Below are 23858 nucleotides of genomic sequence, written 5' to 3'. Positions count from 1 at the left end.
ATTATATATAGTAATATTAACAAACAGTTTCTGTGGTTTAATTCTCCTATGTCCGAATTATTAATAACCTTGATGTATAATAATTATTCGAACGTATATCTATGATGGTTAGTTGAAAAGCTTGTGTATCTATTACCTATGGTTGAAAACATAACATAACCTTCTACTAGTTATATATAAAATATTAAGTCAGAAGTCAGCTTGAAAAGTGCCTTTTTCTAAATTTACGTTGTGTTTTCATTTCATAAATAAAGTAAAATGAGTAAAGCAAAAGTATCTGGCGAATTTGAATTTGCTCCTTTGAGATCATTGGATGATTTCTTGCTAGAATCTGCTAGATTTCAGATNTTTGGTAGAGAAGATCGGACAGATTTCGCCAAGGCAAGCTGGGCAGTCGCCTATTGCTCCTATTCCAGATAACCCACTGTACCCTGTCTGAAAGGAAGTAACGCTAGAGTAGACTCGCGAAAAGTGTATAAGACACTTTTAAGATCAACTAAATAGCTAAGCCCAAGGGAAGTCGTTCGGGGAGGCCCTCCCTAATTCCACAAGGGTGAGAAGAAACACACACGATAACGAAACGTTGAATCATGTAGAACTCGTAGGGTAAATGCAAAGCAATTTAGTAAGAATATGCAGTAAGCTAAGCGAAGAGGTAAGCAAGAGACATGTTAGACTACACTACAACTACTAAACGAGTTAGTGCTACTACTACACTACACAACACTACTACTACATACAAAAAAAAAACAAAAGAATCTACAATCAACAATTACTTCAAAAAAAAGAAAAAAAATAAGCATGCAAAATAAAAACTAAATCAAATAAACTATAAGAAACTACACAAAAACATGCAAAATAAAAAATTAATTTGAATAAAACGAACTTAATGAATTCTACTAGGTAGAGCATGCAAGATAAAGAACTATTTCAACTACTGGGTCATCTTTGTCTTCTCCAACGTCGATCTGAAACAGATACGGTGGCAAACAGATTAGTAAAGAGCAATTAAAATTAATTATATCAAGTATGCTCACCTTAATTGATTATAGAACGTAACGTTTCAACAATTACAGGTGTGAAAAATAAACCAACTCCAGGAGGAATACTGTACCAGATATTTACTTATTTCAGTGGAATACAAATAAATATCTAATTGTACTCGCTCATGGGTTGAAAATGAACTGCATGATGTTACAAGGCGAAGACGAAACAGGAAATCAAGAATATAATCCAGGAAAGTCCACATCCATGTAGACATGGGCTGTTTCAGTATAACCAAACTGAACATTAATTCTCTCCCATTTATTACACAACCTGCAGAAATGGACAAAAAAACATATTAATTACACTTATAATTAAGAAACACACATAAAAACGCACCAAAAAGCAAGTAAAATAGCTGAATTAAAAAATAAACAAACAACAACTTTACGCCATTTTACATCACAACCATAGATCACGACATAGATTAACGCAAATAACACGTTAATTTACGACATAGACAACAGAAAAAGGTTAAAACGAAAATCCATAGATAGATAAGCTCCATACATACATCAATGATAAATATCAATTTATTCTGTGGAAAATAACTGTCAAGTGATATTGATGCACAATAACCTCAACTTATACTGTTGACAATAGCTAACTGTTAACAGAAATTTCATAACAGATTAATAAAGAGTAATTAATATTGATTAAGTCATGTATTCTCACCTTAATTAATTGTAGAAAGTGGCGTTCTAAAGTCTGCCAGTGTGATCAGCAAACCAACCAAATCTAGGAGGGATACCACTGCAGATAATTTGTTGTTCCGGTTGCATCCAAATTAATTAATTTCCAATTGCCTCCCATAGTCACGGTAAAAATTAACTGCATAATGTTACAACGTCAAAAGCATCGGTTGTTTTAGTAGCACCAAAATTAACTGCAATTCCTTCTCATTTGTGGGACAACAATCTATATAGAAACAGGCAAGAAAAAGTAATTAATTACCATTTTTAAATCGAATAAATCAGTATAAATCAGTAACATGCACACTAATGGGAAGATCTGTTCCACATTAATTCTGCTTCTGCCATTTCTGAAACGTTGTTTAAAAGTTGTCTATTGAAGCAAATTAAAAATGTCTAAGAAATTGAAGTTATCTAAAGATATCATTTACTGTTTTAAACTGATACTGTTACATACTAGTTCATTGTCATAAATCCTTTTCCAGCACACTGTCTTCCTTCCCAATGAAAAAAAGGCACTTTCATGCTTTCTTTAGAACCATGGGCACAGCTACTTTCAGGGCAAATGAGGACTAATACAACCAATGCTCCATAATTTCATAATTTAATGGTATCTGGAGTTCTTCTAATGTTCCTGTAAAATGAAATCTTATGAAAAAATGTTCAGATATAATTAAGTATTAAGTAAATAAATTCGATGTCTGCGGCGCTGTAACCAATCGCGTGCTTGGTTTCATCCCCGTTTTACAGAATTCAATTTATTTCCGTTTTTCTTCGTGCAAGTTCCATCGCCTGATCACAACTTTTAAAGACATATATGCATCTTTGGGTATAATAAAATTCGACCAAACGGACATTTTTAAACATTAAACAAACGAAATTAAGAAACTAGCTAATTGCACTATAACATTTTAGAACTACCTTATTGTTATTTTTAAAAACATTGCACACAATTAAGTTTTTCTAGTAATTATATATAGTAATATTAACAAACAGTTTCTGTGGTTTAATTCTCCTATGCCCGAATTATTAATAACCTTGATGTATATTGATTATTCAAAATTTTAAGCTTTTATAAAGTTATTAGGTAACTAACTAACTACAATTTGTAGTTATTTTGTACCAAAAGATGACATAATGTGTACTTTGTATACGTATACATAATGCAAAGTCAATTAATTGCATTCTGTTGTTTAAAGAAAACCAAAAGATGACATAGATGATACGATAGACTATTGCTCATATCACAAAAGGAAAAAAAAACACTTAGAATGTATTATGCATACGGGTGGGAGACAAGGAAATTTGGATGGAAATAAGTGTAAGGCAAGGTTGTAAGTTGAGTTAATAACTGTTTAAAATATACCTAAGTGATTTAGAGAATGACATCAGTAAATAAGGAAATGTTAGTAAGACTATGCACATGGAATTTAGAGAAGTAAGAGGTAGAAATGGAAAAGAAAAAAAGATAATTAGGTGGAAAGGGGGAAGAGACAGAAAAGGTTAAAAAATATATATGTCTAGGATATGTTATGGGAGAGAACAACAATAATAAAATACATATAGATACGCAACAAGGCAAAAGCAAACGCCTTGTTAGGATGTATATGGGGAATAGGGCATAGATTATGCAGGAACGCTTGGATTAGAAGAAAAAGGTTGTTTGATTTGACGGTTAGAAGTATGATGATAAAGAAAGGGATGGTGCATTAGACGATTTAAATTTGACTCAGGAGCTATTGAATGAATGAGGCCGAATGGGGGTATGTGTTGAGGAAATGGTGAGAATAAGATGTGAAGAGATGATAAGGGCAAAAGACATAAGAAGTATTGACAAGTCGAGATATGTGGAATGTCTAAAGGCGTTGGTATGGTAGCATTGGCAGGGAGACTGTTTGCCAGACTATCTGAATAGAATGAAGGAAGTGGACGTATTTGCAAGGTTTAGAGTAGGAAATGAATCTAGAAAATGTAAGTATTGGATGAAAGAAGAACAAATGATATGTAGGATATGTGAAAGGGGAGATGAAACAATGATGCATGTGCTGGGAGGATGTGAGGAAAGCAAAGATTTGGATGATTGTAAGGATATCAATATAATAAAAAAAAAGAACGGGTTCAGCTTAGGTGATAAAAGGGAGGGGTGTAGTGTTTAAATACAAAAAAAATGGGAGAATAAGGCAGGGAAATTTGTATGTATACTATAGGATGATAAGTAAATATTTTCATTTTCTTTTTTTTTTCATGTTAAACATTACTTTTCGTAGGATAAGTTTATAAAATTAGTATTGTATTTAAGGTAAAAAATTGAATTTGCTGAGGCAGTTAAAGATAAGAGGGCACATTGCATGTGATAGTTGTAAATAATTTTTTTGTAAATGTGAAAAATTTAAAAAATAACAGTGTTTAAATAAAGCAAATTACTGGTACCATGATAATTTGAATTTAAAATACGTATGGTTTTAGATATTACTCGTCCTTATATAGGCAACCCACTTTACTGCAAAGTATTCTGGGCGCCAGGCTCCAGTAAGAATTCTGAGTTCCTTTACTTATCAAAAACTGGATTTTTGAACAAACTCAAGTTTGCAATTACCTACATCATCAACTAAATAATGGACAATCTAACGGTATTATACAAAGAAGTAACATATGCTCGTCATCCTAGGTATTATGTTAACCCAATTGACAACAGATTAATAAAGTGCATTTTATATTAATTTAACTGTGCATTATTACCTGAATTAGCTGTAGAATGTATCGTTCCAAGGTTTACAAGTGTGGAAAGCAAACCAAATTCAGAAAGGATACCAGTGAATACATCCCATGTCCTCATTGCTAGGGTCCAGATCATTCCCTAATCTGTCTTATTGGTTAGCTAATCTGTAGAAAAGAACAAAAAAATAATTACTTTTAAGGTAGTTTGTAGTGGGTTGAAAATTCAAAAATGAATTTTCAGAATAATATTTCATATTAAACTAACTCACTTCTAAAAGATGTCTAAATTGTATGTATGATTAATTTTAAATTGAAAAACAGACGACACTCACGCTGTTAAGAACTCTATACATGGAGATTAATAGTTATCTAAAAAATGAGAAACTCGCCAGATCGAAACAATTCCATAGGTAGTCAATAGAGAGAAGACGCAGAATGTGTGGAAGAGGAAAAGAGAATTTAAGTCATGTGATAGAAGAAGGTATTAAAAGTAAAGATGAGGGTGTGAATTTAAAGATCTCTTAGGAGTAGATGGTAAAGGTGCGGCTCTATTTGGATCACCACCGAGCGGTATGGCCTAGAGGTTTAGATCATTGCTTAGCATTCGGGAGGACGCCGGTTCGATTCCGGGTCCGTCTGCCTTGGTCCAAGTTTTTCTGTGGTTTCCTTGGATCACTTAGGCAAATGCTGGGGCAGTTATATTCCACAGACAATCTTTCATTCTCTTCTGTCTTCATTTCGTGCCCGTCTCAACTTTCTCACCCGAACCACCACCCACCCACGATTCCTGAAAGCAGGCTGAAGAGGGCCACCGCCCTACCTTCCGGCGTAGTCCGGAGGGACTGCCCGCCCACCAGCATTGCTGGCTGGTGGGAATGAAACACCCAAAAGTTTTTGTTTTTTGGATCACCTAGGCAAATGCTGAGGCAGTAATATTCCACAGATAATCTTTCATTCTCTTCTGTCTTCATTTCGTTCGTCTGATCTTTCTCACCAGAACCACCACCTACCCATTTACACGATTCCTGAAAGCAGGCTGAAGAGGGCCTTCCGCCCTACCTTCCGGCGTAGTCCGGAAGGACTGCCCGCCCACCAGCATTACTGGCTGATGGGAATGAAACACCCAAAAGTATTTTTTTTTTAAGGAAAGCTATAAGAAAAGGAGTAAGAAGGCAAAAAGGGGGAAAGGGCATAATATTAAAAATAATGGAAATGGTGTTTAAACTTGAAGGGGAGGGAAAAAGCTTTAATTTCTTCAATTTCTTCCTGATCCACTCTGAAATAAGTCTTAACTTAACTGGCAATTCCTATCGCTTTCACTTCAGTAATCATTTTAAAGTTAAACAAATTAATAGAATCAGTTAGGTTTTTCTTAAATCTGAAGTTACCAGCAAGAAATTCATAAAGGTGCCACCTGTGTAGTATGAGTACATTAGAAATTGTGGNAAACAGATTTTTTTAATATACTATTTACAAGCAAACTATTTAAGAAAACAATATATTTGCGTTTTTATACTTAAATATAACTCAAAAATATTTGTATTTAAATACTCTATTAAGTATGTGCTTGTATGTGAATACTTTTTGAAGTCTTTCTTACAAGTCTAGTACCTTGATCCCTTACATATGAAATAAAGCTGTGGATTATAATTCTCTAACGTTTTACTTTTTTTCAATTTGTCATCCTACCGAAGCCCTGACGTGGTAATTTCATGTATGTAAATTAATTTAAAATTGGAAAAATGTTTGGGTATAATTTTTTTTCATTTCCGCAATAATTACTATTTTAAGAGAACTACCAATCTAAACTATTAGGGATAAAAAATGAATACTACTAATTAATAACAAAAAAATAATCAAATAAAATTTTTGATCTTACTTGTAGCACAGCTGAAGTAATCATGAGCTTCATTTTTGGAGCCGCACAACTTTGTTCCTTCCTCTCCTACTGAAGAAGTATTACAAAAAGTTGTTGTACATTATCTCCTTTATGTAGACTGAATCATTTCAAATTTTCAAAGCCCTTTTAGATTCCAATTTTTAAGTAACACTTATGTCCTTAGATCAAGGATTTCCTGCAATCAAATATACTTTTAGGAATCTTTACATGAAATAAATATTACACACAAAAACAGATATATCAATTACAAAAATTTTCAAAACTGCAGATCATATTTATTTACTTAAACCTTCAATTATTAACAAAAGCACATTTTTCATCCCAGTGTATTTCTTAACAATAAATTTTCACTTATTTCAATTTTAGCCATCGGCAAAATTAGAATTTTATACATCGAATATTTCTTGCTTTATTTTATAGGCATCTTTTACCTTGAAGAGATGATGATAAGGCATGAGTACATGGAGGAATGGAAAAGAAAGGAAATAAATGTGGGTAGTACGAAAAGAAAAAGTTATAAGAGGGAAAGATGTAACGAGCATATAGGTATGTGTAATTGAAATAATTTTATATGTATAATGAAATTAAAAGTAAAAGATTTACTTAATATAAATGAGCATAAAAATTATTAGTTTATTATCTCCAATATGATCTGCATATGAATTAAAAATTACTTAAAAAACTATGTATAAACTTACTTTTTTCCCATGAATGAGCGAATTCTTCTTTAAATCCTTTGGACTGACTACAAAGATCAAGTAGGGCTTCAGGAAACAATCTTAGAGAGTGCAGACATGACCCCATATCTTACTGTAACAAATGAATTATAGATGTAGAAAAATTATAGCAAAATCATTATCTAAGTTATTAAACAAATAAGTACCATTAACGCATCATTTCTTACATTGATTAAGTTGAAATCGTTGAAATAAATGTCTCAATAAACAACACCAAAAACTTTTATACAATAGATAATACGAACGCAGTTGTTACAGGTTAATACAATAATTGTATTGCACCTAGACTAGGTATTGCAGTTAAAACCATAGATAATAGATATACAAAGGATATAAACCTAAAACCGCTGTGTATACAACTTTACATATATAGATGCGTTCAGGGATACAAAACTAAAACTGCTATTCACAAGTGTTCGTAAACTTTCAACTTCATAAATAATTGTTTCGTAATGTACTTAAATCATAATTATGACTTTTGATGACATGATATTACTTCCTTATGTACGAATAGCATGTGCATTTATATTACAAAATGTAAAAACACAGAAACAAAAATGATTTCAATTATTTATTTTGTTTTATAAACATGTTTTAAACATTTTTGTATCAAATGCTGGCAGATACAAAACATACTTCTTAAGGAGCACTCTGTGAACTCGATTTGCTGTCTCTTAAACTAGCGGAACGACGCCTCTTCAGTTCTTCTTGTCTTCGTGCTTTTGATTCCTTCTTCCTCTGAGCTAACAATTTAGCATAGTTGTCTTGTTGTTCCTTGCGTCTCAAGCAGCGTTTCTTTTTCAGGGCCAAACGATGACGTTTGCGCTGAAAAGCAATTAGATCATTCAATTGTGGTTTTCTTAAAAATAAAGCAGTTAACTTGTTATGTTCTAATACATAATTAGTATACTAAACTGTATGTACAATAGAGAAACAATAATCAAATAGGAAATTTAAATTAGTTACTGTAATACCCAAATTGTACATTTCATTTACCATGCTATTGAACATTTCAGAATTAATGCATTCTGAAACTGCCTAGTCATGGATATGTAAAAAGAAAACTATTGATTTTAAATTTCATGTGTACATAATATTAATTGTTAGGGATCTGATTTACAATGTATACATAAGTACACTAATCATACATGCAAAAGTGATCAACTTACTTGTAATACAACTGGAGTAATCAATCTCTGTATTTTTGGAGCCTTAAATCTTTGTTTCTTGCCTTCTTTTTGAGGAAGTGGTCTTTTAACAACAAATTGACGCACATCATCTTCTTTACTTAAATTGAATAATTTCCTGATTTTAGAGGCCCTTTTAGGTCCCAATCTTCGTGGAACAGTTGTATCTGTTAGACCAGGGATTTCCTGCAATGAAATTAATATTAAACAATCTGCCATTAAAAAAGTTCACAAATAAACATAAACCAATTCACTAACTTGTTGTCCCTTTCGCACAATAACCAGTGAAATAACACTTAAATTTGCATCCACTATGCAACCACGTACTGATTTACGTTTCCTTTCACCATCACGTCTTGGTCTATAACATGAATGACCCTTGGACAACAACAAACGAACACGGGCTTAAATGTAACAAGCATTAATCATAATAGTAAAACTTCATTTAGAACAAACAAGTACCGTTAGTTAAAACACCTTGTTTCATAGGAAAACCTTGTTTGTCATTACCACCAGTGATACGTAAAACATAGCCTTTCCATTCATCTCCTAAAGCATCAGCGTCTATTTCTGCACCCATACGCTTCTCATAAAAGATTCGGAGTTTGTGTTCGTCCACTACCTCGAACAATTTCTGGCATCCTGTGGCAGGAAATGACACGTTTAGCTAAAAAATGGAATTATATTAACCAACTGTTCGCAGGAAGTAGCTATAACAGATCCTTATTAATGAAAAACATATATACACGTAAACACTTTAAATTAGTAAAAGAAAACCATCAGTTTATATAACCCCAATGTAAACCAAGTGTCAAACTTTATCCTTCGAGATCACAACAATCACAGCATTTAATACCAAATCGATTTCGATACATTAAACAATAGGCTTTACTTACTGCATTATAATTTCATTTTAATGCAATTAATATTAAAACTAAGAAAAATCAGCACTCACCTTCATGATTTACGAGTGCATTAAAAACTGCAACGCCTGGAACCTTCTAACCTATCTACCAAAGAGATCCATAGATAAGAAAGACATCATAGACAGTAGACAAGAAAACAAAGATTGTGAAAAAACTCAGCATTTGACAGATATAATATGGTGACTTAGGGAGCCAATTTTATCATATTAAAATACCCTAGATTTAAAATTTGCCGATATTGACTAGAATTACACGCCAAATTTTGAAGATACAGGGCTTTTTCATTAGTAAATTCTTTTTTTGAACACGCCCCAATGGCAGGTTAAAATATATAATAAACTATTACTTCTATATTCCATCTTTCACTTTACTGAAACTAAGGAAAGAAATACAAATGAATCTTCAAAATCTTTAAATCCAAAAAAATTTTTAAAACAGGGAAAGGATTTTGTGTAGGAGAAAAAAAAATATCTACTGATAATTGTATTTTTAAACAAAAAGCGCTACAAAAATATGGTAACAAAAGTGCGGCTATACCTACTGAACGTATGAAAATGTACCGAAAATCTTTTAAGATTCGTAAAAATAAAATATTGAGATTTATTTTACTTGTAATAATACTGACCTTATAGAGTTGGCATCTGACCCTACAATTTTAGAGCATAATAACCGCTGTTTGGTTGTATTTTCAAAATCAAGGGCCACTGCATGAGCCCTGATAAGTATACTCTGGGGCAAGCCTGCTAACTTAGCTACATTAAAACCGTAAGATTTCGGACACTGCCCTTTCATCATTTTATACAAGAAAGTAACTGTCTCCTCAATAACATCTCCTTCATTTTCAACCATACATGCCTGAAATAAAATATAATTTCTTAGTGAAAACAAGTATAGCAGCATTTACTAAAATTAATACAGCGCCTCAAAATTGTAATTAAAAGATGTAAATTTCAAAATTAAATAATTGAATGAAATAAAGGAGATTAAACAGTATGTTACTATTAATTTGCACATTCATAAGATATTCACGTATTTTTTAATAGAAGTTAACATATAATGAAATTTACCATGTGTCCCAACTGTACATCAAATCTTGTACTATAATGATCCACCAAGGTGTGATAATGAGTTGAGAAGACAGTGCGGCAATTTATATCAACTAGTTTGCGAACGTAAGCTGTTGCAACTGCTGCACCGTCGTGGGTGGATGTTCCGCGCCCCAATTCATCGATAAGAGCGAATGAATTTACAGTTGCATGTTGAAGAATAGCTGAAGCTTCAGATAATTCAACGAAAAATGTAGACTGGCCTTGAAGGATATTATCTTGGGCCCCTAAACGGGTGAATATTCTGTCTACCACCGTCATTTCACACGATGAAGCCGGAACAAAACTTCCCTATCATAACAATTGCTATGAATTAATGAAGAAAAAATAATACTAAACAATACCATTTGGGCTAGGATCATTATAACAGCAGTTTGTCTCATTAATGTAGATTTACCTCCCATGTTTGGGCCCGTAAGAAGTAAAACGCATGGGTGGTCTTTTGTTCCTAATTCAATATCATTGGGAACAAAGTTTTCAACATTGTTAATACAAGGATGCCGTCCATTTTTAATTTTTATGTAGGGCTGTGAAAGGGATAACGAAATTATTATATTCAAGCTGTTTTTACCTTCTTACCTTTTCAGAAAATGGAAGTACATTAGGTACACATGTCTCTTCTGAGTAACTTCTTGCAAACTCTGCTAAAGAGCAAATGGCATCTAAAGTTGTTAGACAATGGATAATCTGCTCCCATGACTCCTGCCTTTAAAGTTGAAAAGTAACAACTTAAAAACTTAATAATTTGTAATTATAGTTTACCTGCAGCTAAATTTTTCAAAAATACGTCGATTTAAATCTTGAATAATTTTAGATCTCTCTGCTTCTAATTTTAACATGTCTGCTAAAAATTTCTAAAAAATACATCGTCACTATTAAAAATGTAATTCATAGAAGTACTATTTACTTTTGTAACTAGAGTAGAATAGCGTTTAACAGCATTTTTTCCTTTTCTTGCTCCCTCAAACATATATTCCGATGTGACTTTATGACTTCGGCTTTCGGGAATTTCTAATTGAAAGCGCTTTTTGTCAGTTCCAAAATAATGAATCTGAAAACTACGTTTCAAACACAATTATGCAGTACTTAATTTACTTACAGAACAACCAAAAAAATCCTCTTGTTTCTTTAAATATTTTTTCAGTTGTTTATTTAAATTTGATATTTCATCATTAACATTGTCAAAATCTTTGTCTACACCACTTTGAGGAATTATTTTACCTTCCTTTTTCGCTTCCTCTAGGTCTACTGCATTCTAGAGTCAAGAAATTACACGTATAGAACAAACAATGCATGTAAATTATTTTTTACTTACTACAAAGAATTGAATGGCTTCTGATAAGTCAATAAACATTCCCTTTGGAGGATGTTGAGTTAGTTTCCTTAGGAATCTAGATTCGCAATCTAAAAATGAATAATTTCTATTAAAAAAAAAAAAAAAACGAAAAAGATATAGGTCTACATCTACTAACCCTTAAAAATTTCTGAAATTGCTCGAGCTTTATCAAATCCATTTATGGTATCAACGAGATCAAGTATTCGACGCTTAGTATACGTTTGTGACTCATAAAAAATTGCTCTACTGTCAGGATGGTTTTCAGCATAATATTTATTTCCAAATGTATGAATCCTAAATTTTATCATTGTATATTAAATGCTTATGATTTCTTACTTAAATACTTACTTTGCTAACTGTCTTTCTAAGTCAGGTAAACGTTTTAAAATAGCTCTTGCACTTTGAAGCATCTCTCCCTTATGTACCAATTCACTCACCGCTTTTTGACGTTCAATTATTTTCTCCACGTTGCAAAGAGGCCGACAGATCCACTGTTGCATCAATCTATTTTGTCAAATTTAAACAAACAATTAAAGTTATTAAAGAAAGTAGTAAACTAGAGTAATTTCAGTTACCTTTTTCCAAAAGCTGTTTCACAATGATCTATAACTTTCTGCAGTGAACACTGACCTCCAAGAAGTTTTAGATTTTCAATGGTAACAGCATCAATAACCATAAAGTCGCGTTGTATGTTTTTATCATTATTTAAATCAACTGGTCTGTAAATTTGAAACTTCTTGAGGGATAAAACTTGTATGTCAAGTTGAGAATCCTTTAAATACCACATGCATGCTCCTAAAGCCTTTAAACCTAATTCATATTCTAATTTAGATGTTCCTAAAAGTAGACACTAGTAAAGCAAATGTAACATTTTATATGTCAATACCAAAAAGTGTTTATAATAACAACAATAATTTTATCACCATCTGATATTAATTCATTGAATGCTGATGGCCATTCCAGTTCACCAGAGTTGTTTAAAAAGTATGGACCACATGAGAGATTTTTTATAGTTGTTTGGGCACTATAAAACTGAGATTCTGGAGTAAGAATATCGTGCCGTACATTCCCGATTGTTCGTTTCAACAATTCCAAATCTTTTAAGTTCAGATTTCCACGTTCAGTCAAAATCTGAAAAAAAAAAATTAAAAATAAAAAGTAAAACGCACATTAATATTACTTTTATTTTAAAGTTTAACTTACCAAGCCAGGGGGATGTTGAGCAAGCAATGCCAAGAATCGTGAGCAATGTTTGTCATCATCAAACTCACTTATATGAAAAACACCTATTGAAGTATCAACAAAACTAATTCCAAAGCGTTTTTGGCAATTAGGCAAATCCTGTAAATAATAAAGTTGGAAGAATAAATTTATTTACTGTTATAACTATCAACTAAAATTGAAGCTTAAATGCTGAATCAGATGGATAAAAAGCTAATATTAAGTTTATTTTATACTAACAGAACCAACATACTAATTTTAAGTTTTCAAGACAAAGGTAATTATTTTAAATAATATATGAATAATTCATTGATTTGAATCCCAAAACTATTAACTTCATTTATTGCAAAATTCGAGTTTTAAAACATTAGCTAGTACCTTCATATACCAATTCATAAATTATCATGTGTTTATGTTTATTTACAGATTAAACAGCATTTCTTTTTGTTGCATTAAGTGGAAGGCCTGCTTAATCATAAGTCATTAGACATCTTAGATACTTTTTGCAAAGATAAATTATAAAATATTTCATTATTCTTACTCTCATCACAATTGCAATCATATAGCATGGCATAGCTTGTCTGGCATCTGTATTCTGTGGACCATAAACACATGTGCCTCTGGTAGATATTTGGCAAATTTCTCTGCTAACAACCTTATCAAACTTTGTAGGTTTTATACTTTTACATCGTTGGGCCATCATTTCAGGTGTCTCTGTTTGTTCAATCCTTGCAACTTTAAATCCATTTTCCACCAATGTACTTGCCATTCTTCCATATGCACTTTCAGGAAAACCAGAATGGGCAAATTCATTCTAAAAGAAATTACATTTTGGGAATTCTTATATCTAATATCTAAAAATACAATTTACCTTCATATAAGAAAATCCTAAGTAATTGACACCAACTACTGCATCCATATGATATAATTCATAAAATTTTCCAACTTTAAAGAAAAGAACACAATCAAAATGTGAACCTTTCATAATCCACCACTGGCGATGAGCTGGTGTTTGAGAATTAAGGAATTCTTCAGGTACATGTAATGTCTTTGGATCATAATCAGGATGATCTGGTCGACGTTTTTTAGCATCACGAATTTTTTCTGGTTTTAGGAATTCCAAACGGTTATGTAACCAACTTCCGTTTTTTTCAAAGCTTTTGCCAACATCAACACAGGTAGATACCTTACTAGGTTTCTGTGATGAAATAGAAGAAACATTTCTCCCTTCAGCATTATCTTCTGACTTTTGAAACTTAAATTTCTTTAGTCTCTTTGAGCTGTCATCTTCATCATCAACACCACTACCTTCGTCATCTTCTTCACTTTGATCAAGTTTAAGTTTCTTCACTGGTTTTTCAATGCTACGTTTCGGAGAGCCATCTCCTTCAGTATCTGAGTCATTAACAACACGATTCCTCTTTTTTTTAACTAGTAGTGGACTGTTATCAATTGAATCTTTAAAAAGTATCAAAATTAAATTAAACTTATTCTATATTTATTCGACTTACCATTATTCTCTTTTTCTTCCTCTTTAAGGTTAGAAGTGGATTGAATAGGTTTTGGACTTTCTTCTTTCTGTTGGGACTTGTTTTTAGGTGACTGAAAGTAATTAAAAAGTGTATTGCGCTGATTACCGATGCTATTCCTTTTCGACATTATTTTTTAAATGATTAATATCCACTCAATTTAACTGACATGAAGACAACAAGCAATTCCCGCGTTTGAGTACGTTCAAAGATTCAAATCAAGTGTACTAGTTTACCATAGACACTCAATTTTAAACAAATATAATACCCTGGAAGAAGTTCATTCAGCTTTACAGGCACATTTAAAAGTATTTACAATTATATCGCGCTAAAGATATATTTGGTTTAATGTTTCTATTAAAACTGAGAATTTTTCTAAGTCATAAAAGAAAGTAAAATGTGATTACATTTTATTAAACACATTATCGATCTGAAAAGGAAAAAGAAAAAAAATATATAATGAACACAACTTTTAAATTAAGGAGCTAATTTTAAATTTATTAATTGTATTACTACTCAGTTATAGTACTTTTTATTTGTAATAAAAAGATAAATAAATAAAAACAAGTCATACACAAAAACAGAAAACTTCATTACCTACTGCGTAAAATCAGAAAATGGTGGACAGAGTAAAGACTGACGTTTAAAAAGTTGTTAAAATATACATAAGTTTTATTCTGTTTAATGTAAATATTTTTAAATTTTGTATTTTAGTGCACGTATGTTAAAGGTATAATATACAGTTTTCGGTTTTTCATCGTTCCGCAATTTGAGAAAATATTTATGGGTCATTTAACTCGAATTATATGATTACACTAAATTGTGTTTTCAGTGTAATTGCCTCTGATTATTCAGTTTGCGTTTATAATTTTCTGGATGGCAATGAATGTGTAGTGTATAATTCACGCTTTATTGCTTATGTTTAATGCAAATTTTCAGTTAGTGCTTTTTTAATGTGCAGTATGTGTGTGTTGTTTTCAACATTTAAATTTCGACTTGTTATTGTCCAGTGGACAAGTGCATTGCAAGTGATATTAACATTAAATATTTCAGGTTAAACTATGGCATTATCGAAAAGACCTGAGAAGAAATAGTTTAACAGCATGACAAGTCAGAATCTCCATAATCCGTCTCTTTCTCAGGTATGTATTAGAATTATCAAACAGTAACGTAATACTATCATTTTCTATGTGTAATTATATTTCATATGTCTTATATCATTAAAATGATAGACTTATTTATAAAAGTGTTGTGTTTTGTAAAATTTAAAATGGTAATTACATTGCAAATATGTGATACTAAGTTTGTATACAAGTGTCACATTTGCAGCGTTATCAGCCTGTAGCAGTTGTGGGTCCTTTTCAGGAGCCTCCTAATCAATGGTCAGGAGCTACCTCACTGCCAGGAGTTCCACCAACTGTTCCTGCTAGAGGAATCAAAAGAAATAATCCTAGTGATTCTATTGGAACAAATGAATCAAGTACTCGCATTCTTCCAGATTATTGGGTAGTTATGGTTTTAATATAACAAGTAGATGTTATAGGGGTATTTTTACAGGCAAATCCTACACAAAAAACTTTATCACCTCAGGACAACCTTCTTATGAATGAATGCAATTTAGTTATGAAGTCACAGAATATAATGAATTTAAACACTGACTGTAGTATTAAAAACCACATGGGTAATAACACGCATGATGTTAACATTAACAGAGTTCACAGCCCTACATCCAGGTTGGAAATTAAATGGAATTCAATGCCGTAAGTATTTTTAAACAATTATGACTATTTTTGCAACTGTTAATTTTCTGTATGGATTTTCTTGTTAGATGGTTTCATGGAAAAATATCAAGGGAGCAAGCAGAACAACTTTTGCAACCAAGAATAGACGGTTTATTCCTTGTTCGTGAATCAACAAATTTCCCTGGTGATTATACTCTGTGTGTTTGTTACCAGAGCAAAGTTGAACATTATAGGATTAAGTACCATGACAGAAATTTGACAATTGATGATGAGGAGTTTTTTGAAAATTTGGAAAAGTTAATTGAACATTATCAATTGGATGCTGATGGTTTATGTACAAAGTTAGTTAAATGTTTACCTAAGGAAAGTGGAAGTAAACTTCTATTGAAAGAAACCGTCCAAAATTGTCATGATAATGATCTGTTTGTTATACAAGAAAATGAACTTGAGGTAAAATAACTCGGCATTTATCAACGATAAATGTTTTATATTAAAAGCTGTTTTGGTTTTAGATTTGTGAACCTATTGGTAAAGGAGAATTTGGCGAGGTCATGCTCGGGAAATGGAAAAAACAAAAAGTTGCGGTAAAAGTTCTGAAGGATTCCAGTGAGGCTGAGGCAATATTAATGAAGTAAGCAAGTACCTTGTTTCATTATTTTAACTTTTTAACTCGACGATTTTATTTCTGATAATTATATAGGTCGTTACATCACGAAAATTTGGTTAATTTACTGGGTGTAGTTAGAAGAGTGGATCAAGTTCTATTAGTGACCGAATACATGAGTAAGGGTAGTTTAGTGGATTACCTGAGATCAAGGGGTCGTCAGCATGTCACGAAAAGGGATCAAATCAATTTTGCGTTCGATACAAGCGCAGGGATGGAATATTTGGAAAGGATGCACGTAGTTCATAGAGATTTGGCAGCTAGGAACGTTCTCATCGCTGAAAATGGTGTAGCTAAAGTTTCCGATTTCGGATTGGCAAGAACGGAGAAAAATACTTGCTTAGAATCAGCAAAGCTTCCAATCAAATGGACTGCGCCAGAAGCTCTAAAGCAAAATGTACGTTATTATTCAATTAAAAATTGCTGTTTTTTACTTAACTGTTTGTCTTCGGTAGAAATTTTCCAACAAGAGTGATATGTGGAGTTTTGGAATTCTTCTTTGGGAAATATACTCATTTGGTAGGGTCCCATATCCTCGAATAGTAAGTTTAGTTATACTTACTCTTTCATCTACAATATTTTTCTGTTATAAACATCATAAAACTAAAGAGAAATTTAATAATAAATTATTTTATTTTCAGCCGCTTGTCGATGTCGTTAAGCACGTGGAAAAAGGCTATAAAATGGAAGCCCCAGAAGGTTGTCCCCCTGAAGTATATGAAATTATGCGACAGGTAAATCAATCCTTTAAATTTTACTTTTTAATAAAAGAAGTATAAAGTCTAGTACATAATTAAGATATTAAAGAGAGCAAAATTTCTACTTCAGTACTACTTGTTTATTAGGCAATTTAAAGACTTATCTTATTAAACTATGTAAAATTATTATTTTGTGTTTTTGTTCTTTATACACTTATTCAATTAATATTAAAATTTGTGCAATTGTTTCAGGCTTGGGATTTAAACCCCGACAATCGTCCTACATTTAAAGAAGTAAAATCGAAATTACAACAGTTGAAGTTGACCACAGTGTAAGTTAGTTGTCCATGTACATTTGCAGTCGAAATTTCGCGTATATTGTAACATTTAGAGGAGAGTTAAGTTGTAATATCTGTACTGTGAATCTTCATTCATCATACATGCCAAAAATAATAATCGTCAACACATATCTTATAATTCCAGTTTTTTACTACAGGTAGAACACGAAACATTTTTATATTGTTAATTAGTATTCCGTACTGTTTCTACTTACTAATTTTCGAAGGGTTTTTTTAGACATTTTGTTCACAAAATACATCGTACTTAAGTTTTTCTTCTTTTTTGTAATGAATTGTCGTATGCGTTGTGTGGCTATAAAGTTTGTCAAATGAAGCAGCTCTTGACATGTTTTAGTTGTGAATTTCACAAATTTGTTGATTGATTGTGTGGAATATGACTGTCCATTATAATTTTTTTTATAATGTTATTTTGTTAAAATAAATTTTGATTTTGATAAAGTGTTTTCTGTCTGCAATTTAAATACAAAAAAGATTTTCAGTTTTAAAATACACCTCGATTTTTTATTTGCAAATTAACCATTGTAAAGGTGGTTTCACTGTAGAAACAATTTAAGGAAGAGAGGATTATGTTCTTTGAATTAAGACTTATAGGGACAATAGTTAATTATAATGCATTTTATATTTTATTAGAAACTCTGAACAAAGAACAACTGATTACAAGTGAAAAAACTTGTAAACCATACGGGAGTATGGCACGAAACACAGTAACAATTATAAACTCTAAAACTATAATATACAAAAAAAAAATAAATGAGTACTAATCTAATGATAAGAGAAGGTTATATATCAACTCTTAATTAATTTGATAAAGTCTTAGCATAAAATAATGATAATGAAGCTCTTATTAGATTAACAGTGATTATTTCAGAGTGAAACCACTACCTTACTATTATTTCCAATATTATTTAAACATCAGAAATTACTTCGACAGTTGTATCACCCTTTTTCTTTTTAATTCCAAGTCTTAAAATGACGATAAAACACTTGGAAAGTAAAACGAACTGAACAATGTGGAATGTACGTAAATATGAGAAACTAAACGATTATAATAACTAAAACGAACAAAAATCACATTATGCTTCTTAAATGAAAAAGAAAAAGGATATATTACCCTTTAATACTTTCATAAAATAGTTGCTTTTCTAGATCACAAATACAAATGTATGCAGTTTTGTTGCAATGTTTTATAGCAACTTAATTTTTTTTACTTTAAGAATAAATTAGAACAAGAAATTTATTGTTGATGAATAGGATCAATGTAGCCTTTTAATGGGGGTAATTGAGAGTTAAAAGACTACAAAAGCATTAAGCTTATTTGGTTGCAAACAACAGCTGATATTTGAACTTCTCTGAAAAATTGAAGTTGAAATTAAAACAGTGAACAGATAATCAAAATGATTACCTTTAACTGCATAAATATGTTTTAATCAAAATAACTGTACGAAATTTATTCGTACTATTATTTTGTTACTACTAAAGTATTTAGCACAGCCTTGTGGGTTAGTTCTACACTAAAGTAAATAAAATAGGACTTCTGCCCCTGTTAATTGGAAAAATTTGTTGTTAAACGATGGGCATTACACATTTTAAAAAAAAAAAATAAGGCGAGTATGATGATTCACACTCCCCACTTTACGAGATATTTTTGACCTTTACGCATTAATAATATCTTTAGTTTTGTATTTTAAATATACATTCTATTATTTAAAGAATGCCAAAAAAAGAAAAGGAAATTTTATAAGTGACTGAGCAGCAAGTTCTTATTATGCTGACACTGCAGTTAGTAGTAAATATCAGTAGATGGCGATATTTTGTCATAACTTGATATACTACCAGTGAAAGGCCAAACTTTTCTCTCAGCTACCTGTTTTGGAGAAATAATGCCGATCGTTTGTACCAACCTACAGTCTTTAAGATCTAATAACGAAAAAGAAAAATGTAATGGTATTTTTTACCAGCAGAATTTTTATTTGATACCATACCAGAGCAGTTCAGGAAGTCAAACACTAACCTAAATTTTACTCTAATCGTTTACATCATCACATTTGGTAGCACCTTGCAGTCATAACTTTCTAGTTTTAGTCTTACTTCCTATGCTTTGATATGGTCAGCGGTTACACGATAACATTCACACATTTTTTTTTTATTTACGATTAATTTTTCTGTAATTATGAAAAATTATAACTTGGTAACGAATGAACGGCCATTGACATTGATCACGACAACTAAACATGAATAGTAATTATTCATACTGTTTTTTAAGATTAATGGAAACCGTTCAAGAATGTTATTTTAATCATTAAATACGTATTTTTATTGAAAAATGCATCACTATGCTTCCATTAACCTTTGGATATACAGAAATTTTTAAAACCAACCCGCTACAAGAGGTTTCAAATTTAGATATTACACATATACCTACAGGATCTGTCATGTTCATTTTAAGACAGTTGATAATGACATTAATTAGTTCCCATTACAAAAAAAAACAATAATGAAAAAAAACCCTTTAAACAAACAAAACAATAACCAATATTTGTTTTGTTAACCTTTTTTTGTTGAGAGTAAACCACTTCAATTTACTGTTCACGTGTTTGCCCATCATTTTCCTCTTCTTTGGATTTGTCTGCTTCCTTCTCGGCCAGGACTCGTGCAGCGCCGTTGTTCAATGCCGTTAAAACTTCAGGAGATACATTAGCCTTCAAATAATTATTTTCTATTTCTAATTGGTTAATGCGATCCATCAGTTCTACTATTTTTTCTTTAAGAACGTCCACCTCTTCACGTACCGTATACATCAGGTGACTCTTCACCAAGTCCTGCAACAGAAAATATTGCATTTAAAAAACGGAGCAAACAGTAACCATAAAATTTTACTTTATATTTATTTTTATATTACAATTATTATTACCAATATTACTGCAGTTAAGTACGTAGGTACCTAAAACGTAAAGGTAAATTTTGAAAACATGCCCAAAAGGTTTTAAATAACTTATTGCGAGAAATTTGTATAATCACTTTCTTTGTGTTAAAAATTGTTTGAAAAATTAAGTTTAAAGGAATTATCTGTAAATACGTATGCAACACATCGTATACTTCAGCATAAGAAATTGCTGATACTAACTACGTAATACTGCTTTTCCCTGTGCTGACAGCACTCATAATTTCTTCTATATATATTTTGTTGAAAATTGTTTAATTATTTCAATTCTAAAACATGAGCAGAAGAAAAATGTTTATCGATGATTTCGATGGTAAAACGGGACTTGCTAGCAGGGCGCATGAACGAAATCGTTTGCAAGGGATTTTTTATTTTGAAACCATATACCTAAAGTACGTGTAGTACTTTAAATTAATCCTTAGGTTTACGTTATTTCATTCATGTTCATTTCTTTTGATTGTCCAGTACGTACACATTGTACATATATTACAACTACATCAGTAGTTTATATGAAAATAACTTTTCGATAATAAACTAATAAAAATAATAATTGTATGAGATATCACGTGTTTTTTTTAACAGTAATTGGTACTTGAAATGAAAATGTTATCTCACAACTATATTACCTTTTGTTTACAATGTTGTATATTTAATTCAAATGAGTTTACCTACTAATAAAAAAGTGATTAAGTAATAATTGTCTGATTAAATAAATTGTAATTTTTTATTTTGAAGTCGTACTGAATATCTGCCTATATACCTCAGTTTTGAGACACATCGTGTACTGTAAAGAGTAAAGATTGAACAAAATTACGCACGATAATAATTACAATGATATACATGGTTTACCTGTAATTTAATGCTTATCACGATATAATACAATTAGGAGACTGCGGGTTAGGTCAAAAGACTCATTGTATTGATTCATGCGCCAACAAAACCATTTCCAGACACACCAAGCAAGTGCTGGGATACTTATGTAAACAGTCCCTTTTAAAATACGTAATTTTAAATGTAATTTATAAAAGATGATTTAAAAATAAACTGGACCAAAAATTTGATTCGTTCAATAACAACTGAAAAATGATTCCATTCTTTTGCTGAGACGATTAAATGAATGTCTAAAAGAATTATTAAGATTAAATCCCTTACTTTCATTTGCCTTGAGTGGCCATATGATAATTATTTATGAAACTAAACAAATACTTCTAAAATGGAATTTTGTTAAACAACTCGAAAATATTTTTTGTTTACTTGCTTGTTTTCACAATATTAACTTTTTTCTCTATTTCTGAGCCACTAAAACTGATTTAGAAACGTTTTACTTTTTGTTATTTTGCTTATCGAATGTTGTTGATTTTGCAACATTTACACCTACAAACTGTAGGAAGTGCGTTTCTATCTATATTGCTTAATATTTTACCTTAGGCAATTAAAATTTGTTGTCCTTGTTTACTATGTTAGCAACTAAAATGAAATACAAATTTTTATTGACAGTAACATTCAGAAGAAAAAAAAAATAGTTTCTACGAATGCTTTTAAAATGTTCGAAAAATTAAGCCAAAAAGCATGTTTTTGCAAAAAATTAACTTATCTATCACGTACCATTGTATTATAAACACCCTATATAGACAGAGTTCAAACACTTTTAAACTATATGCATATACAGGTACGGAAAAAACTTCACCAAACACAGTTTCTCTGAAAACTGTCTTAAATTAACCGAACATTCAAATGTAAATAATCGAATATCCCTACGTTCGGATTTTAACTAGCCACTGGCGTATATCTTTAGCTAAACGTCTTACTATCAGAAGGTGATTAAGAACTAAATTTAGATGTCCCGAGGTGTTATAAGCAAGAATAAAAATATCGAACAACCGGGTTCTTGAAGGCCTAATTTTGGCATAATGAGTTATTGGGATCAACGTATGTGATCGGCATAAATAAATTGAATTTCTCATTGGACACTAACACAAATATAAATGGCAACATTATATAACATTAGTGATAGTCATTGCATAAATTACCGTTTTATATTTCACATCGGCAGTTTTGAAAAAAAAGGTTTCAAATACTGAACAGAGAACAGAAATGCCGGTCAAATTGGTATGTAATTTAATTACTGATTGAAAAGGAAAACATATTATATTTTCGTTTAAATAAACGTTTGAATTACTTCATCTGTTTTATAGACAATAACAACACTTTATCGGTAGAAATAATAATAATCTGCATTCAAAAATTTGGTATCAGATACTTTCTACAAACAAAATTAATATCAAATAAAACTTGTGTACCTAAAAAATTCCCATTCAGTCTTCTTTTTATTAGATCTTAAGAATGATGTTTTTATGATATATTAATACTAGAGAAATGTTTTAGCAAATATGTATAAAGACAACATTTAAGTATCCTTAAAAATTAAGCACAGACACATGCGCATTTTATAAGGCGTTGTGAGAGAAGGTTATATAACTGTTTCTAGATTAAATTGCAGCCCATAAGTAATAATTACAAGTGAAAATGTACATAATGCAATAATAGCCCTGCAGCATGCATTTTTCACTAGTTAGTTATCTTTGATATTTATAACTGAGATCCAAACGTATTAAAAGATCACGTTTGCTCCAGTTGTTGAAGGCCGTTTTGTCACATTTCTGCAGGACAAGTTATAAATTCAGGTCACTATTATATGGTTTTTAAAAGACCTTTACATTCGTATGTTGCGAATTATTCGCATTTTTCTTGGGACTTCGAAGAACCCATAAAATAAGAGACTTCAATTTATTTCGAAACTAAAAATATGTACCTTCTTGTCAATTCCAAACTGAAGCCAGTGAATACAGAAATGATTTTCGATTTGGAGGTTCCCTGGTAATTCCTGGCTTTCACATATAATATATATATTTCCCTGATTTTTATTCTTGCTTTAATAACAATTTTTCTGCATTTGCGAAGAACACAGAATTGCAAACAAAATAAAAAGATTTAAAAGTACATATTTTTACAAAAATTGTACCTAATTGTCATTGCGAGAATGATTAGTAATTTATAA

General features: G+C 31.1%; 4 protein-coding genes and 2 long non-coding RNA genes across 9 annotated transcripts in view; 1 reads left to right on the top strand and 5 right to left on the bottom strand.

The window, feature by feature from the left end:
• Window positions 1-1393: 1393 nt before the first annotated feature.
• LOC108735308 lies at window positions 1394-4676 on the bottom strand. The gene is made up of 3 exons (XR_003231884.1): window positions 4476-4676; window positions 2194-2370; window positions 1394-1962 (listed from the first exon to the last, which is right to left on the bottom strand). It is a non-coding gene; the product is annotated as an uncharacterized LOC108735308 (long non-coding RNA).
• Window positions 4677-6339: 1663 nt separating this feature from the next.
• LOC112905559 lies at window positions 6340-7363 on the bottom strand. Its single transcript, XR_003231885.1, has 3 exons — window positions 7259-7363; window positions 7053-7164; window positions 6340-6529 (listed from the first exon to the last, which is right to left on the bottom strand). It is a non-coding gene; the product is annotated as an uncharacterized LOC112905559 (long non-coding RNA).
• A 286-nt stretch (window positions 7364-7649) lies between these two features.
• On the bottom strand, window positions 7650-9344 carry LOC108735212 (40S ribosomal protein S6). Its single transcript, XM_018467054.1, has 5 exons — window positions 9234-9344; window positions 8741-8945; window positions 8537-8682; window positions 8261-8464; window positions 7650-7916 (listed from the first exon to the last, which is right to left on the bottom strand). Exons 1-5 carry the CDS (start codon window positions 9237-9239, stop codon window positions 7731-7733), a joined length of 747 nt encoding a protein of 248 aa, XP_018322556.1. The 5' UTR covers window positions 9240-9344; the 3' UTR covers window positions 7650-7730.
• A 328-nt stretch (window positions 9345-9672) lies between these two features.
• LOC108735303 (probable DNA mismatch repair protein Msh6) lies at window positions 9673-14778 on the bottom strand. The gene is made up of 16 exons (XM_018467217.1): window positions 14379-14778; window positions 13739-14325; window positions 13409-13681; window positions 12850-12987; window positions 12570-12777; window positions 12222-12483; window positions 11995-12150; window positions 11783-11940; window positions 11626-11714; window positions 11410-11565; window positions 11218-11361; window positions 11073-11164; window positions 10890-11016; window positions 10655-10837; window positions 10272-10601; window positions 9673-10059 (listed from the first exon to the last, which is right to left on the bottom strand). The coding sequence occupies exons 1-16, from the start codon at window positions 14524-14526 to the stop codon at window positions 9805-9807; spliced, it is 3306 nt and encodes a 1101-aa protein (XP_018322719.1). The 5' UTR covers window positions 14527-14778; the 3' UTR covers window positions 9673-9804.
• Window positions 14779-15000: 222 nt separating this feature from the next.
• LOC108735271 (tyrosine-protein kinase CSK) lies at window positions 15001-18298 on the top strand. 4 transcript variants are annotated; one of them, XM_018467163.2, is made up of 10 exons: window positions 15001-15082; window positions 15450-15538; window positions 15726-15902; window positions 15954-16156; window positions 16225-16588; window positions 16651-16769; window positions 16839-17199; window positions 17258-17344; window positions 17444-17536; window positions 17753-18298. In XM_018467163.2, the coding sequence occupies exons 2-10, from the start codon at window positions 15500-15502 to the stop codon at window positions 17834-17836; spliced, it is 1527 nt and encodes a 508-aa protein (XP_018322665.1). In that variant the 5' UTR covers window positions 15001-15082; window positions 15450-15499; the 3' UTR covers window positions 17837-18298. The 4 variants fall into 4 exon arrangements, with proteins under 4 accessions (XP_018322665.1, XP_018322667.1, XP_018322664.1 ...); XM_018467165.2 differs by having other exon boundaries at window positions 15007-15126; window positions 15762-15902; XM_018467162.2 differs by having other exon boundaries at window positions 15007-15126.
• A 161-nt stretch (window positions 18299-18459) lies between these two features.
• Window positions 18460-23858, bottom strand: part of LOC108735273 (protein bunched, class 1/class 3/D/E isoforms) — an 8052-nt gene continuing 2653 nt past the window's right edge. Inside the window, exon 3 of the mRNA XM_018467166.2 lies at window positions 18460-20678. Coding sequence (XP_018322668.1) covers window positions 20439-20678 — 240 coding nt within the window. The 3' untranslated portion in view covers window positions 18460-20438. The remainder of the gene's footprint in view (window positions 20679-23858) is intronic.

Source organism: Agrilus planipennis, unplaced genomic scaffold (genome assembly GCF_000699045.2).
Source record: "Agrilus planipennis isolate EAB-ADULT unplaced genomic scaffold, Apla_2.0 scaffold15, whole genome shotgun sequence".
Lineage (NCBI taxonomy): Eukaryota > Metazoa > Arthropoda > Insecta > Coleoptera > Buprestidae > Agrilus > Agrilus planipennis.
This window is presented reverse-complemented; position numbering and strand designations above follow the sequence as displayed.